Source organism: Acartia tonsa, chromosome 5, assembly GCF_053477335.1.
Source record: "Acartia tonsa isolate MP-2025a chromosome 5, ASM5347733v1, whole genome shotgun sequence".
Taxonomy (NCBI): domain Eukaryota; kingdom Metazoa; phylum Arthropoda; class Copepoda; order Calanoida; family Acartiidae; genus Acartia; species Acartia tonsa.
The window spans coordinates 16,304,134-16,317,425 of NC_137264.1; the positions used below are offsets into that span (position 1 = coordinate 16,304,134).

The 13,292-nt window shown below is 27.3% G+C and overlaps 1 protein-coding gene across 2 annotated transcripts in view; it reads left to right on the forward strand.

The window, feature by feature from the left end:
* Window positions 1–3,867, forward strand: part of fid (class I SAM-dependent methyltransferase fire dancer) — a 158,456-nt gene extending 154,589 nt beyond the window's left edge. For both annotated transcript variants that reach the window (XM_080160525.1, XM_080160526.1), the window contains exons 61-62: window positions 439–494; window positions 2,359–3,867. In XM_080160525.1, the coding sequence (XP_080016651.1) occupies window positions 439–494; window positions 2,359–2,479 (177 nt within the window). In that variant the 3' untranslated portion in view covers window positions 2,480–3,867. The remainder of the gene's footprint in view (window positions 1–438; window positions 495–2,358) is intronic.
* The last annotated feature ends 9,425 nt before the right edge of the window (window positions 3,868–13,292 follow it).

Consider the following 13,292-nt stretch of genomic DNA (forward strand, 5'->3'; position numbering starts at 1 on the left):
GTAGGGGGGGATGGGGTAAAGGGGGTTTAGCCAGCTGCGAGTATCATACATACATGAAAATCTGATGCAATATCCAAGTAATTATTTATTGATTCTAGATTTATATGTTGACTTATTAATGGTTTTACCTTGTACATAATCTAGTTCTGTGGCTTTAAACATGCATGAAAAATGATTAGATCGATTGTTAAGGTATGATGAGAAAGGTGGGAGGGGGAGCTTTGAACTTTACTCTTTCTTTCGGGGCAGAGTCTTTTGAGGTTGGGGTTGGGCCAATAGTATAAAATAAATTTATCTCCAATATCAGAGAGGTTTTGCTTTATCCACCTCCAAAAACTTATCTCTTTTCAAAGTTTAATTTAAATAAATTTAATAAATTTTAATATTGCATGAGGAAATTGGGATTATGTTCACCCTATTATTTTTTCATCTTTTTAGGATTCCGCGGAAGCTGGAGGTTCTCAAACCCACCACAGATACTACCATGTCTTCAGGTAGAGTCAGGGATAGGACAATGGACGATAATTCAAATTTTAATGTCTATATTAATTATTTTTTTCGGGGGGGGGGAGGGGGGAATAATTTTTTTCGCATCGTGTTAAAGACAGATTTCACCAATATTAAAATGAAAAATTATAAGATTTTACCAGATCTATTAGCTCTGAGGGGCCTGAGGCACGGTCTAACAAAACTGGTATTAATCTTATGATTTTTTAAAATTTACCAATCGTTAAAAAATTGTCTGTAATGCGATGCTATAAATGATTTTTCAGAATAGCTGAGAATCGGTTCTAATACAGCGGTTTTAAACCTTACTGTTAAAGTTTATCTCGTATTCATTCGAATCTGGTGGATAGGAACCGGTTCTCATCCATACGAAAAAACTATGTCTAGCATCGTATTATATCCAGTTTTCTACGAATATAGAAATGTACAATCATAAGATTAAAACCAGTTTTTTTAGCCGGTGCCTTCGGCACCACGGGGCTAAAAAAACTAGTTTTAATCTTATAATTGTACATTCTATATCCGCGGAAAGCCGTTTATAATACGATACGAGAAATAACTATTATTGTCTTCTCTTCCTTGGTATAATAAAATAATCTTAAAAGTTTTTTTTATGATTTTTCAATTACAAATAAACACTAGGGTTAAAAATGTGTACCTATATATTATATATATGCTCCCAAATTGTTAATCTAGCCAAGTATAGCTATACATAGCCTTCATGTGATTTTGCTGTTTTTAAAAGTATGTTAGGGCTTTTGAGTAATGTTCGTATATAGATGGACTAACTTACGACTTAAAGTGTAGCTGTACTACTGAAAGTAAACAAAAGTGAAGTATAAAAGAATTTGTAATTTGTAATCCTAAGAAATTCAATTTGAACCTTTTAAAGGATTTTCCTTCTATCATTGGCACTCTCTATATATACAACTCTCTCTCTCTGTTTCACTCTCTCTCTCTCTGTCTCTGTCTCTCTCTCTCTGTCTCTCTCTCTCTGTCTCTGTATCTCTTTCTCTCTCTCTCTCTCTCTCTCCCCCTTTCTCTCTCTCTCTCTCTCTCTTCTCTCTCTCTCTCTCTCTCTCTCTCTCTCTCTCTCTCTCTCTCTCTCTCTCTCTCTCTCTCTCTCTCTCTCTCTCTCTCTCTTTCTCTTTCTCTTTCTCTCTCTCTTTCTCTCTCTCTCTTTCTCTCTCTCTCTCTCTCTCTCTCTCTCTCTCTCTCTTTCTCTCGCTTTCCTTCTTCTATCTATATGTCACTCTTCCCATTCAGGTTCTCTAGTATTTTTCTTTTTAATCCCTTTAACTCTCTATGTTTGTCTATTTGATTTATACATTACTTGAAAAGTAGATTTAAATTTTTCAGTCACATTTCATTTTGAATAATTTTTCACATGTTTAACATGTTATGTTGGTAATTTATTTATAGAAGCTGTACGACTCCAGAGAGAGAGGGTACAGTGGGCTGTTTATTACACTAGTCCCCAAAGTTTTATGATAACGTTTTCTTACAATAATGCTAACTTTACAACTTTGGGGACTTTAGTGAATTTTGATAGGCTGTTTCATTAAGTTGAGTGTCCAAACTTTTCAACCACTAATTTTGATCTATTGAAGGGGTAATTTTGTGTATCATAATTACAGATGTACATCAATTTATCAGCCATTGTCTTATACCTTTATATCCCTGATACGACTAAATTAATAATTTTTTTGGTTGATGCTAGAGTACTGAGGGAAAATATTGCAATCCTAAATCAAAATAGCTCAAATATGCATAATAACCTTAGAATTCAAATTTCAAAAGCGCCCGGATTTATTAAGATACACCATGTACATTACAATATAAATTTTTCAGGGAAGGCGAGATTGATCATCTGATAGAGAAATATGTAGAAAATCTTCACATAATCAGCTCGTATTATGACCATGCTAACTGGTGCATTGTCGCAGAAAAAGTAAATGTCTGGACTCTGTAATATGTAATAATAAAAAATGGGCATTGTTCATCTAATTGATAGTGGATCATAAACAATCACCTCCCCTCATCTCTTTAATTCGATATTTTTCATGCTTCCTTTAGGTCAGGTTGGAATAAGTAAGTAAGTGTGGAAAGCCTCCCAGACTTAAAGCTTCCTGCAGGGGCTAGAGAAAATGATTTTAAAATAAGGGGGGGGAGGCGTATAAGTGGTCCACAAGTCAATTAGAAGGATATAATAGAATAAAGATATACTAATTAGATAGGCAATTACTAAATAAAAACTATTTTAAATAATAGGATAATTAAAGTTAATTTTAGATAGTTTAATAGTAAAAAGCTAGTTTTATCTGATATTTTCTTTTAATTATTATGTAAATTAACTGTTCAATGGTTGTAACTTTGCCTTGGAATAATTTACAAATAATTTCTGATTACTGTCTGAATTGTTTTAATTTTAAAACAGCCCCCCAAAAAAGACCAAAAATATTTTTTAAAACTATTTTTTCGTTAGTATATTCATTTTTTTTATTTTTCAACATATCAAAATTAGAAAATCATAGAAAAGAATTCTATTATGATGATATATAATGAATATTATTGATGATATATAATGCAAATATAATATATATTATTCTATTACTACAGCACAATTTTCTTTTTAAATTGTTATCAGCACAAAAATCTTCTAAAATGTAGCAAAGTAGTAAATTTTTACTTTCATTTATTTCATAAATATAAAAGCAATAAATAGAATAGATCAATTTCAGAAAAGTTTAATTCATTGTATAAATAATGATAAAACATTTTCTTATGTTTAAAATGTTTGTAAAACAATTCTGTTACTAAACTGCGATTAAATATTGATTGTGTCAAACTTATTTATATGAGTATTTATTATTTATTATATCACTAGCAAATTATTATAAATTACATCAAGTGATTAAATAGTATATATATAAGTTTTTTGTCAATATTGATTTTTTTTGACCGCTTAAAAGAGAGTTTTAGATTTCAGAGAGAACCATATATTTGTAAAAAAAATGTTTAAATAAAATTGATAACTATTTCCTCTTTGGAGAAAATACAGAAAAATGTATTTTTTTTATTTGAGAAATATTTAATAAATTAAACTAGCCTACTTAAAATAATTTCTGCTGACACTGAAAACCTCTTTTAAAAAGCAGTTTCATCTACCTATCTTTCTGATAATTTCTCTTTTGTTGATTTTCCAAAAAAAGTTGTAATTTTTATTACAAAACTTGATGTTTTCACTGCCTGTTATGAAATATAAAAATATGATATAACTATGTCAAATTATATTAAATAGTATTATGTTATCTAGGAAAATTCTTAATTCTATTTAAATATATTTATGGATACCCTAAATCTTTTTAATTTAAATAATAATAATAATAATGTTTATTTGGTGCTGCCAGGTTAGGAGATACATACAATACTTTAAAATTGCTGCTATCTATCGACAATTTAGAGTTTACATTATGAAGTTTAATCTCATACAAAATAGAATAATATAGACTAAGAATTTAATTATTAATTAATTAGTATAAATTGGAGGAAAAAAAGAAAATTTCATGATATGCACCAGGAGCTACAGGAGTACTATCTTGTATCTTGATAGTGTATTTGATTCCTGTAGCCCCTTTTAAAGGAATAAGAAAAGAAAAAAAGAATATAAAACACATTAAATGTAAAAGAGAAAATTGAAACTTTAATATAATTAAATTGAGTTGTGAGGAATGAGGATGGTAAAAACGACACAAAAAAAAAACATTTATATTATGTAAGAGAAATCAGTAAATAATAAGAAAGATGAAAAAAAATGAATAAAGGAATTTAGAGAAAAAAAACAAACAAAATAAAACAAATAAGAAAGCAAAGAGAAAAAAAATAATAAAATTAAAAAGCGTTGTTGTATATAATTTTAATACCATATTTTAAGTTTAAAAATGTCATTGAAGATTAATAATTAAAAATCTTTTTAAAAAGAAAAAAAGCAATACTTCTAGCCTTTGTCATTATGTTATTTTTTCAGAACAGAAATTTCTCACTTCAAAATAATATCTTTTAATAGAATGCCACTTTGATCTTTGCCCTATTCAACCCTTAATTTAGGATTAGTATTGGGAATAATGATATCATTCCATAACTTTGGTAGAATAAGGGAATTTTTTATATTTTCCACCAAAAAAAAACTAAATTCCCTCAAACTTTTACTTTAGTAGATAGACGGACCCAATGAGTTATAGAGCATAGGATAATTGGTTATTTACTTAAGTCTTTGAGCTAAGTAAAGGCTAAATCCTTACTCTAACAGAAGATTTTGTCTATTCTGACTTTATAATAGTTATTAGTTAGTCAAGGAGTATGGTTGGTAGTTAAAATTTGAGAAAATAAAACACATATAATAATTTGTATTTATTTACTTTAAAACTAAAATTTTACAATATTTTGAACAATACATTACATAAATGATGGATCAAATCCTATACAATTTCTTAGGATAGCTTAGGAGTTAGGTTAAAAGTCTTAACTATTTCTTTACACCTATGTAAGAAAATGAAACTTTAACTCCCATAGACTAGTCTAGAAAATTTTGTAGGATTTTGCCCTTTACAATTACATATTTTAATATAAATGAGATTCGTATCTAAAAATCTATAATTAGAATTAAGCCCTTTGTCTCAACCATGACACTTTGGTTGAGCTTGACTTCCGAATTAGCGGGAAGTTCACGAGATCAGTTGGCGAACATACAAACCCCCAATACCAGGAACCATCAAGTTTCAACAGCAGGTTTGAATATAGATTTATTGATGAAATTATTTCAAAGACCTGAAATTACAATATCAATTAGTTCATAATTCCAGTTATTTATAACCACGTAATCTTATTTGCTTTTTAAAATCATTTTTCTCTACGGTAAAAATCTTTGGAAACTTTGGCTTTAAAGGAAAATTATTTGGTTTAATAAATCATTGTTAAATGCAACAATAAGGCACATAAAAATTACTAAAACATATATTAATCATAATTAAGTTTCATGCTTAGCTGGCTAAAGCCTTTTTTAAAACTACATATAATCGTCCTATACACCATTCTTCCTTATAAAATTAACAAATTCTACCTGAAGCTCTTATGGTTTCAAATCCCTGATATACTAGGGTCGTTCACACACTATGAGACCAATGATAGGCCCAATTTTGTTCTCCGAAATCTTCACACTCTCATATCTCATTCAAAAGTGAAAAACGTGGGCGCATATAAACAATCCATGCTGCGTCACTTTATGAAGGGAAAGTCAAAAAAGACGACATTTGCGCTTAGTTTTGGATTAATGATAAGGAATTAATTTTGCACTTGATAAACACAAAGCTTCCTCGAAAAGAGGTTAAGACACCCTTTCTAAATTATTATATAATAAGTTATAAAAACTTAGAAATTAACTAATATATTACAGTTTCAATAAGATAAAAATATGCAAGTATACATTTCTCAACATAGAAATACCTTTCTTTTAATAAACACTAATATCTTAAATAGTCTTTAGCCTTGTTTACAAAAAAAGGGACGAACCCCAAACTGTCCCACTTTGAGAAAGCCGATTCCAGTGATGTCATATACATTTAGGGAAGGGGGGGAAGAAAATCTCTTCCCTTTTCTCAAATCTCTTTTGAAGAGATTTTCTTCCCCCCTTCCCTTTTTCTTTCCCGAAATGTATATGACGTCACTGGAATCGTCTTTCTCAAAGTGGGACAGTTTGGGGTTCGTCAAAAAAGGTCAACCTGTGGGAATGTTAGGTTGATTGTTTTAAATTTTATGTACTTGTTTATGTTAACCTAAGGCAAATTATAGTTCTAACAAGGATGACAACATCCATAAGTAGCGAAGCACAAAAAATAAAATCATGGATGTTAATACGTACAAGTATATTTAAAGTGTATTTATTAATTGATTTATTGGAGAAAATAAACACGAAACCCTGTTTTATTTTGTATAATGATGACAATCAAAGTAAATAACATAAAAGATGCTCATAACAATGGGAAAAATTATTTTGATACTGACATCCCAAAAAAGTTTTAAAATTGGACCAAAAACACCAAAGATATGAGGTAATATGTAAAACATAAAAAAATAGCAAAAACCTGCTAAAAAGCAGTCTGACCGCCAAGCTTGTTTTCTTAAAACGACAGGAAATCTAATTTTTAAATCCTTAACTTAAAAAAATTTGGAAAATTGGACTATATACATTAAAGATATGGAAAAATTTAAAAATAGCCAAAAACCTGCAAAAAGGAAGCCTAACCGTCATGGTTGTTTTCTTTAAACAACAGGAAATTTAATTTTGATATGTGTAACTGAAAAAATTTTGGAAATCGTACCATAAACACCAAAGATATGGAGAAAAATGTGAAAAATAAAAAAAATAGCCTAAAACCTGCTGAAAGACAGTCTGACCGTCATAGTTGTTTTCTTAAAAGGACAGGAAATTTAATTTTGATATCTATAACTAAAAAAATTTTGGAAATCAGACCATAAACACCAAAGATATGGTGAAAAATGTGAAAAATACAAAAATAGCCTAAAACCTGCTTAAAGGCAGTCTGACCGTCATAGTTGTTTCTTTAAAGGACTGAAAATTTAATTTAGATATCTATAACTGAAAAAATTTTGAAAATCGCACCATAAACACAGAAGATATTGAGAAAAATGTGAAAAATACAAAAATAGCCTAAAACCTGCTAAAAAGCGGTCCTACTGCCATCGATGTTTAATACTTAATTGTGCTCCTTATTGATGGGAATGTTGTCAAAACATTTCAGCATTCTATCTTTTATAGGAGCTGAGTAAATCCCATTTCCCCCATAGCGTTACGGACTGACGGACGGACGGACTGACGGACTGACGGACGGACAAAGTGAATTATAGAGTAGCTTCGCTACTAAAAAAGCCTTTTGTGGAGTGAGCTTTTAATGTTGTAAAATGAGTGTCAGAACTAAATAATATCAGTGTCAGAATAATTGTATAATTAGTAATTAGTCAAGTTTAAGTAAAATCGAAAGTCTAGTTTTACAAAATACATAGGTCTACCTAACCTATAGGAATATTAAGTCCCCCGTTGTTTAGGTTTTACCTTCTCCATCGTCCTTCTCAAGTCTTTTGTAGACTGTGCTACGGATTTTGCCATGACAGTAATATTATCTGTAGCATCTACACGAGTACGTCAGTGGTTTGAGTAGCAATTAGTATTTTTGTCATGGTGTAACATAGTTATACGTTAGTCAGAGTAAAAATAGAATAGTATTTTGTTACAACTATTACAGTGTCTGTAATATTTAATTATTAATAGTTCTAGTATCAGTAGCTCTTGGTACTTTGTCAAAATATTAATAGTGTTACAACTTTAAGAAAGAATATTAGTTTGAGTAACAGTTCTATTTTATCAAAACAGTAACTCTTGGTAATATTCAGTAACAATTTTTAGTAAAAGTGTTTACAGTGTTAATTTGTAAAAATAGTCTGTGTAAAAGTAATAGGTAATAAGTATTTTGTCATAAAGATAACCTTGTAACTGAAATAGTCTGAGTAAAAGTTCTAATTCTGATTAATAGGAATTATAGTATTTTGTCATAATTGTAACTGTGTCTTTAGCATTAAGTTAATATGATAGTAATATCAAGGGTAAAAACTTTAAGTTAATACAAAAGTCATTAAACTTAAATATTTTGTCAAAACAATAATTGTAACACTTAGTAATTTTGACTAATTTTATCTTGTCATTAAAGTAACAGTGTCTGAAACATATAGTTAATACCTACACTAGTAATTATAAAAAAGTATTTTGTCATTAAAAAATTGTGTCTATAAAATTTAGTTAATGAAATATCTGATGAATAGAAATAATAATAGGAATGATAGAGTTTGGTCAGAACTGTAACAGTGGCTGTAATATAAGTTAATAGGAAAATAAGTATTATGTCATGATAGTCAGTATTAATAGGTAAATTGTTATAACTGTTCCTAAAACTTTAAGTCAATACAAAAGTCATTTAGATTAAGTATTTTGTCATTACATTAACAGTGTCTATAACATCTAAATAATATGATAGTCAGTCTATACCATTTAGTAAATAAGATGGTCAGTAAAAAATAATATTTGTCCTTTTAGTAACAGCGTTTACAATATTTAATTGATATGATTGTCAGAAATATTAGGTCATTTTGTCATTGCAGTAAAAGTAACATTTATTTACTAAAATAGTATGAGTTTTAGCAAAAATATCATTATGTCATTATAGTAACAGTGTCTGTAACATTTAAAATTAGTATTTTGTCATTTCAGTAACAGTGTTTGAAATATTTAGTTACAGAAATAGTCCTTGTACTATTCATTATAGTATTTTGTCCGTCAGTATTCTGTCAGTACAGTATTTGTCAGTATGGCATATGTCTGATCAATTTATAGTCTGTAAAAAGTATTTTATCAAACCAGTAACAATATAACAATTAGTTATTGAAATAGTTAATAAAAAAGTAAGAACAATGTTGTAACTTTCAAAAGGATGGTTAGTTTAGTATTTTTTCATACAGTTGCAGCAGTTATAAAATATGTTAATTATGGAAATAGTCTGATTATTTTGTCATTATAGTAACAGTGTCTATAACATTTAGTTAATAAGACAGTCAGTAAAAATTAGTATTTTATCATTTTAGTAACAGTTCACTATTTTTAATTCAAAGAGTTTTTTGTCAAACCAGAAACTGAAAAATTTTCCTATTAAAGTAGTCTGAGTATCAGTAATAATAATATTTTCTCATAGTAACAGTGTCTATAACATTTAGTAAATAAGATGATGAGTAAAAATTAGTACTTTATCATTTCAGTAACTGTTTTCATTTTTTTAGTTATTGGAATAGTCCAAGTAATATTAATATTAGTATTTTGTCAGTACATTAAGTCAATTGATTGTCAGTAAAAAGAGTATTTTGTCAGTACAGTACATTAGCCCAATTGATAATCAGTAAAAAGAGTATTTTGTCAAACCAGTAACTAAAAAATTGATTATTAAAATAGTCTGAGTAATAATAATAGTATTTGTCATAATAGCAACAGTGTCTATAACATTTAGTAAATAAGAGGGTCAGTAAAAGTTAGTATTCTATCATTCCAGTAACAATTTAATAATGAGTAATAGAAATAATAGTATTTTGCCATCACAGTAATGGTGTCTGAACATATATTTGATACGATTGTCAGTAAAATTTCTTTTTGACAGGTCAGTAATAGTAATAATCATATAGTAATAACATGTAATTACTATAATAGTCAGAGTAAAAATAGTATTTTGTTATATAGTCTATAACATTTACCAGTATTTTGTCATTTTGGTAACAATGTTTACAATATTTAGTTATTGAAATAATCTAAGTAATAATATCTCTTTGTCATTAATATTTGGTCAAATAAATTAAGTATTTTGTCATTAGAATTGTCGGCGTAATAGTAATATATTTTTTTAATAAAGTAACATAAAGTCTATAACATTTACCAAATAAGAATGTTGATAAAAATAAGTATTTTGTCATTACAGAAACAATGACATTTAATTACAATAATAGTCTAAGTATTAGTAATAATATTATTTTGTCATCAAAGTAACAGAGTCTATAACATTTAGTAAATGAGATTATCAGTAAAAATTAGTATTTTATCATTTTAGTAACAACCTTTACAATATTTAGTTATCAAAATAGTCTGAGTAACAGTGTAAATTCTGAACTATAGTAAAAATAGTATTTTGTTGTCACAGTAAAAGTGTGTGGAGCTTTAGGTCAATATGGCAGTCAGTAAAAATAAATATTATATCACTACAGTAACTATAACCTTTAGTTATTAGAATTGTTTGAGTAATAATGATAATATAAATTTTTACCAAAGTAACAAAGTCTAACATTTACCAAATAAAATGGTCAGTAAAAATTAATATTTTGTCATTTTAGTAACAGAATTTACATAGTAAATAAGAGGGTCAGTAAAAAATAGTATTTTATCATTTCAGTAACAGTTCATTATTTTAAATTATTGGAATAGTCAAAAGTAATATTAATAATAGTATTTTCTGAGTACATTAGGTCAATTGATAGTCAGTAAAAAGAGTATTTTGTCAAACTAGTAACTAAAAAATTTTATTATGAAAATAGTCTGAGTATTGGTTATAATAGTATTTGTCATTATAGTAACAGTATCTATAACATTTAGTAAATAACATGGTCAGTTAAAATTAATATTTTATCATTAAAGTAATAGTTTTCATTTTTTTAGTTATTGAAATAGTCCAAGTAATATTAATATTAGTATTTTGTCAGTACATTAAGTCAATTGATAGTCAGCTAAAGACGTATTTTATCAAACCAGTAACAATAAAATTTAGTTATTAAAAGTTATTAAAATCAGTATTTTGTCATATGAGTAACTAGTACATTCAGTCATTAAAGTAACACTGTCTGTTACTTTCAGTATGATAGTTATTTTAGTATTTTGTCATTTAAGAACAGTGTAAATAATATTTAGTTATTAAAATAGTCTGAGTAATAGTAAATAAAAATGGTCTGAATAATTGTAAAATAGTATTTTGTCATAACCGTTAAAGAAACAATAACATTTAATTACTATAATTGTCTGAGTAACAGGAATAATAATATTTTATCATTACAGTAACAGTGTCTATAACATTTAGTAAATAAGAGAGTCAGTAAAAGTTGGCATTTTGTTATCTAATAATCATTAAATATATGAATTTTGTCAATTGAGTTACTGAAAGATTTTCTTGTTAAAATAGTCTGAGTATTAGTAAAAATAGTATTTGTCATTATATTCATCTATAACATTTATATGTTTAGTTATTGAAATGTTAATGATAGTAATTTGTCAGTACATTAGGTCAATTCATAGGCAGTAAAAACAAATATTTTGTCAGTCAAACCAGTAAAAATAACATTAAGTTATTAAAATAGTCAGAGAATTGTTAAGTATAGTATTTTTTAATACACTAACATTGTCTGTAAAATTTAGTCTGTAAAATAGTAAAATAAAGAAAATATTTTTTCAGTAAAGTAACAGTGTCTATAATATTTAGTTATTGAAATAGTACAAGTAATATTAATAATTATATTTTGTCAGTACAGTACCAGTGTCTTTAACATTAGGTCAATATGATAGTCAATAAAAATAAGTATTTTGTCAAACCAGTAACAATAACAATTAGTTATTGAAGTAGTCTGAGCAATAGTATTTTTATATTACCTTTAACTGTGTGAATAGCAATAGGTCACTACAATAGTCAGTTTAAAAAATTATTTTGTCATAGGTAGTAATAAAAATTAGTTTTAAAATTTTGTTTAAAAAATAACTGTCAACTGTGTATCAGTGATAGTCAGTCTAATAGTCCAGTCATAGAAACAGTAAAATTCTTAATCTGAGTAAAAAAAATTTGTACAAAAGTAAAATTAGTTATTGTATTAGTCGAATAGTCTTGTCAGAGTTTAAGTAAAATGTGTAATGAGTAATGAAGTAAAGTTAAAAGCAGTTTTGTAAATGTATTTTCAGTTACAATTGAAAAATTAATTTGTTTCAAAAATATACACAGGCGAATAGTCTAAAAATTTGGATTTTAGTAAAATTGTTGGTAAAACACTTATAAGTAATAAGTATAAGCAATAATATTATAAGTATTAGAAAGTCATCATCATCTTGTAAACACTTATAGGAAGTGTATTAGTTTGAGTCTAAGTAATTGTAAATATGTATAAACAGTATTTTAAAGTTTAACTGTCAACAGTAATAAATAATCACAGGGGCAGTAATGTCAGTTAATGTCTAGTTAATGAAAAACTGTCAACAATTAGATAAAAATAATAAAGAAAGTATCACACTGAGAGTTATAGAATAAATAATAACAGTAACAATAACAGTAACAGATACAAAAAGAAACAACAATAACAGTAACAAAAACAAACAGAAACAACAATAACAGTAACAACAAAAAACAAAAACAACAATAACAGTAACAAAAACAAACAGAAACAATAATAGCAGTAACAATAAAAGAAACAACAATAACAGTTACAAAAACAAACAGTAACAACAATAGCAGTAACAATAAAAAAAAAAAAACAATATCAGTAAGAAAAACAACAATAACAGTAACAAAAACAAACAGAAACAACCATAACAGTAACAAAAACAAAAACAACAATAACAGTCACAAAAACAAACAGAAACAACAATAGCAGTAACAATAAAAGAAACAGCAATATCAGTAACAAAAACAACAGTAACAGTAACAATAACAGTAACAAAAACAGAAACAACCAAAACAGTAACAAAAACAACAATAACAGTAAAAAACAGAAAAAAGAATAACAGTAACAAAACAGAAACAACATTATTAGTGCCAATATTAAAAATTACAACTTTATTAATGACCATAAAACCAGTATCAGTAATAATATGAACACTAACTGTACAACAGAAACAATAACAACAAGGGCAAAACAATAAGAGTATCACAGACCCATTGTTTAGTAAAGGCAATAACAGTAACAGAAGAATCATATGAGTAACAATAGAAAAAGTAACAACAATAACAAAAATACCAACAGGAACAAGAAATATATTAGGATGAAAAAAATATCAATATCACAGCTAGAGTAATAACAATGAGTTACAAATAAACAGTAACAACAGACACAGTAACAACAGTAACAGTAACAACAGTGAAAGTAACAAC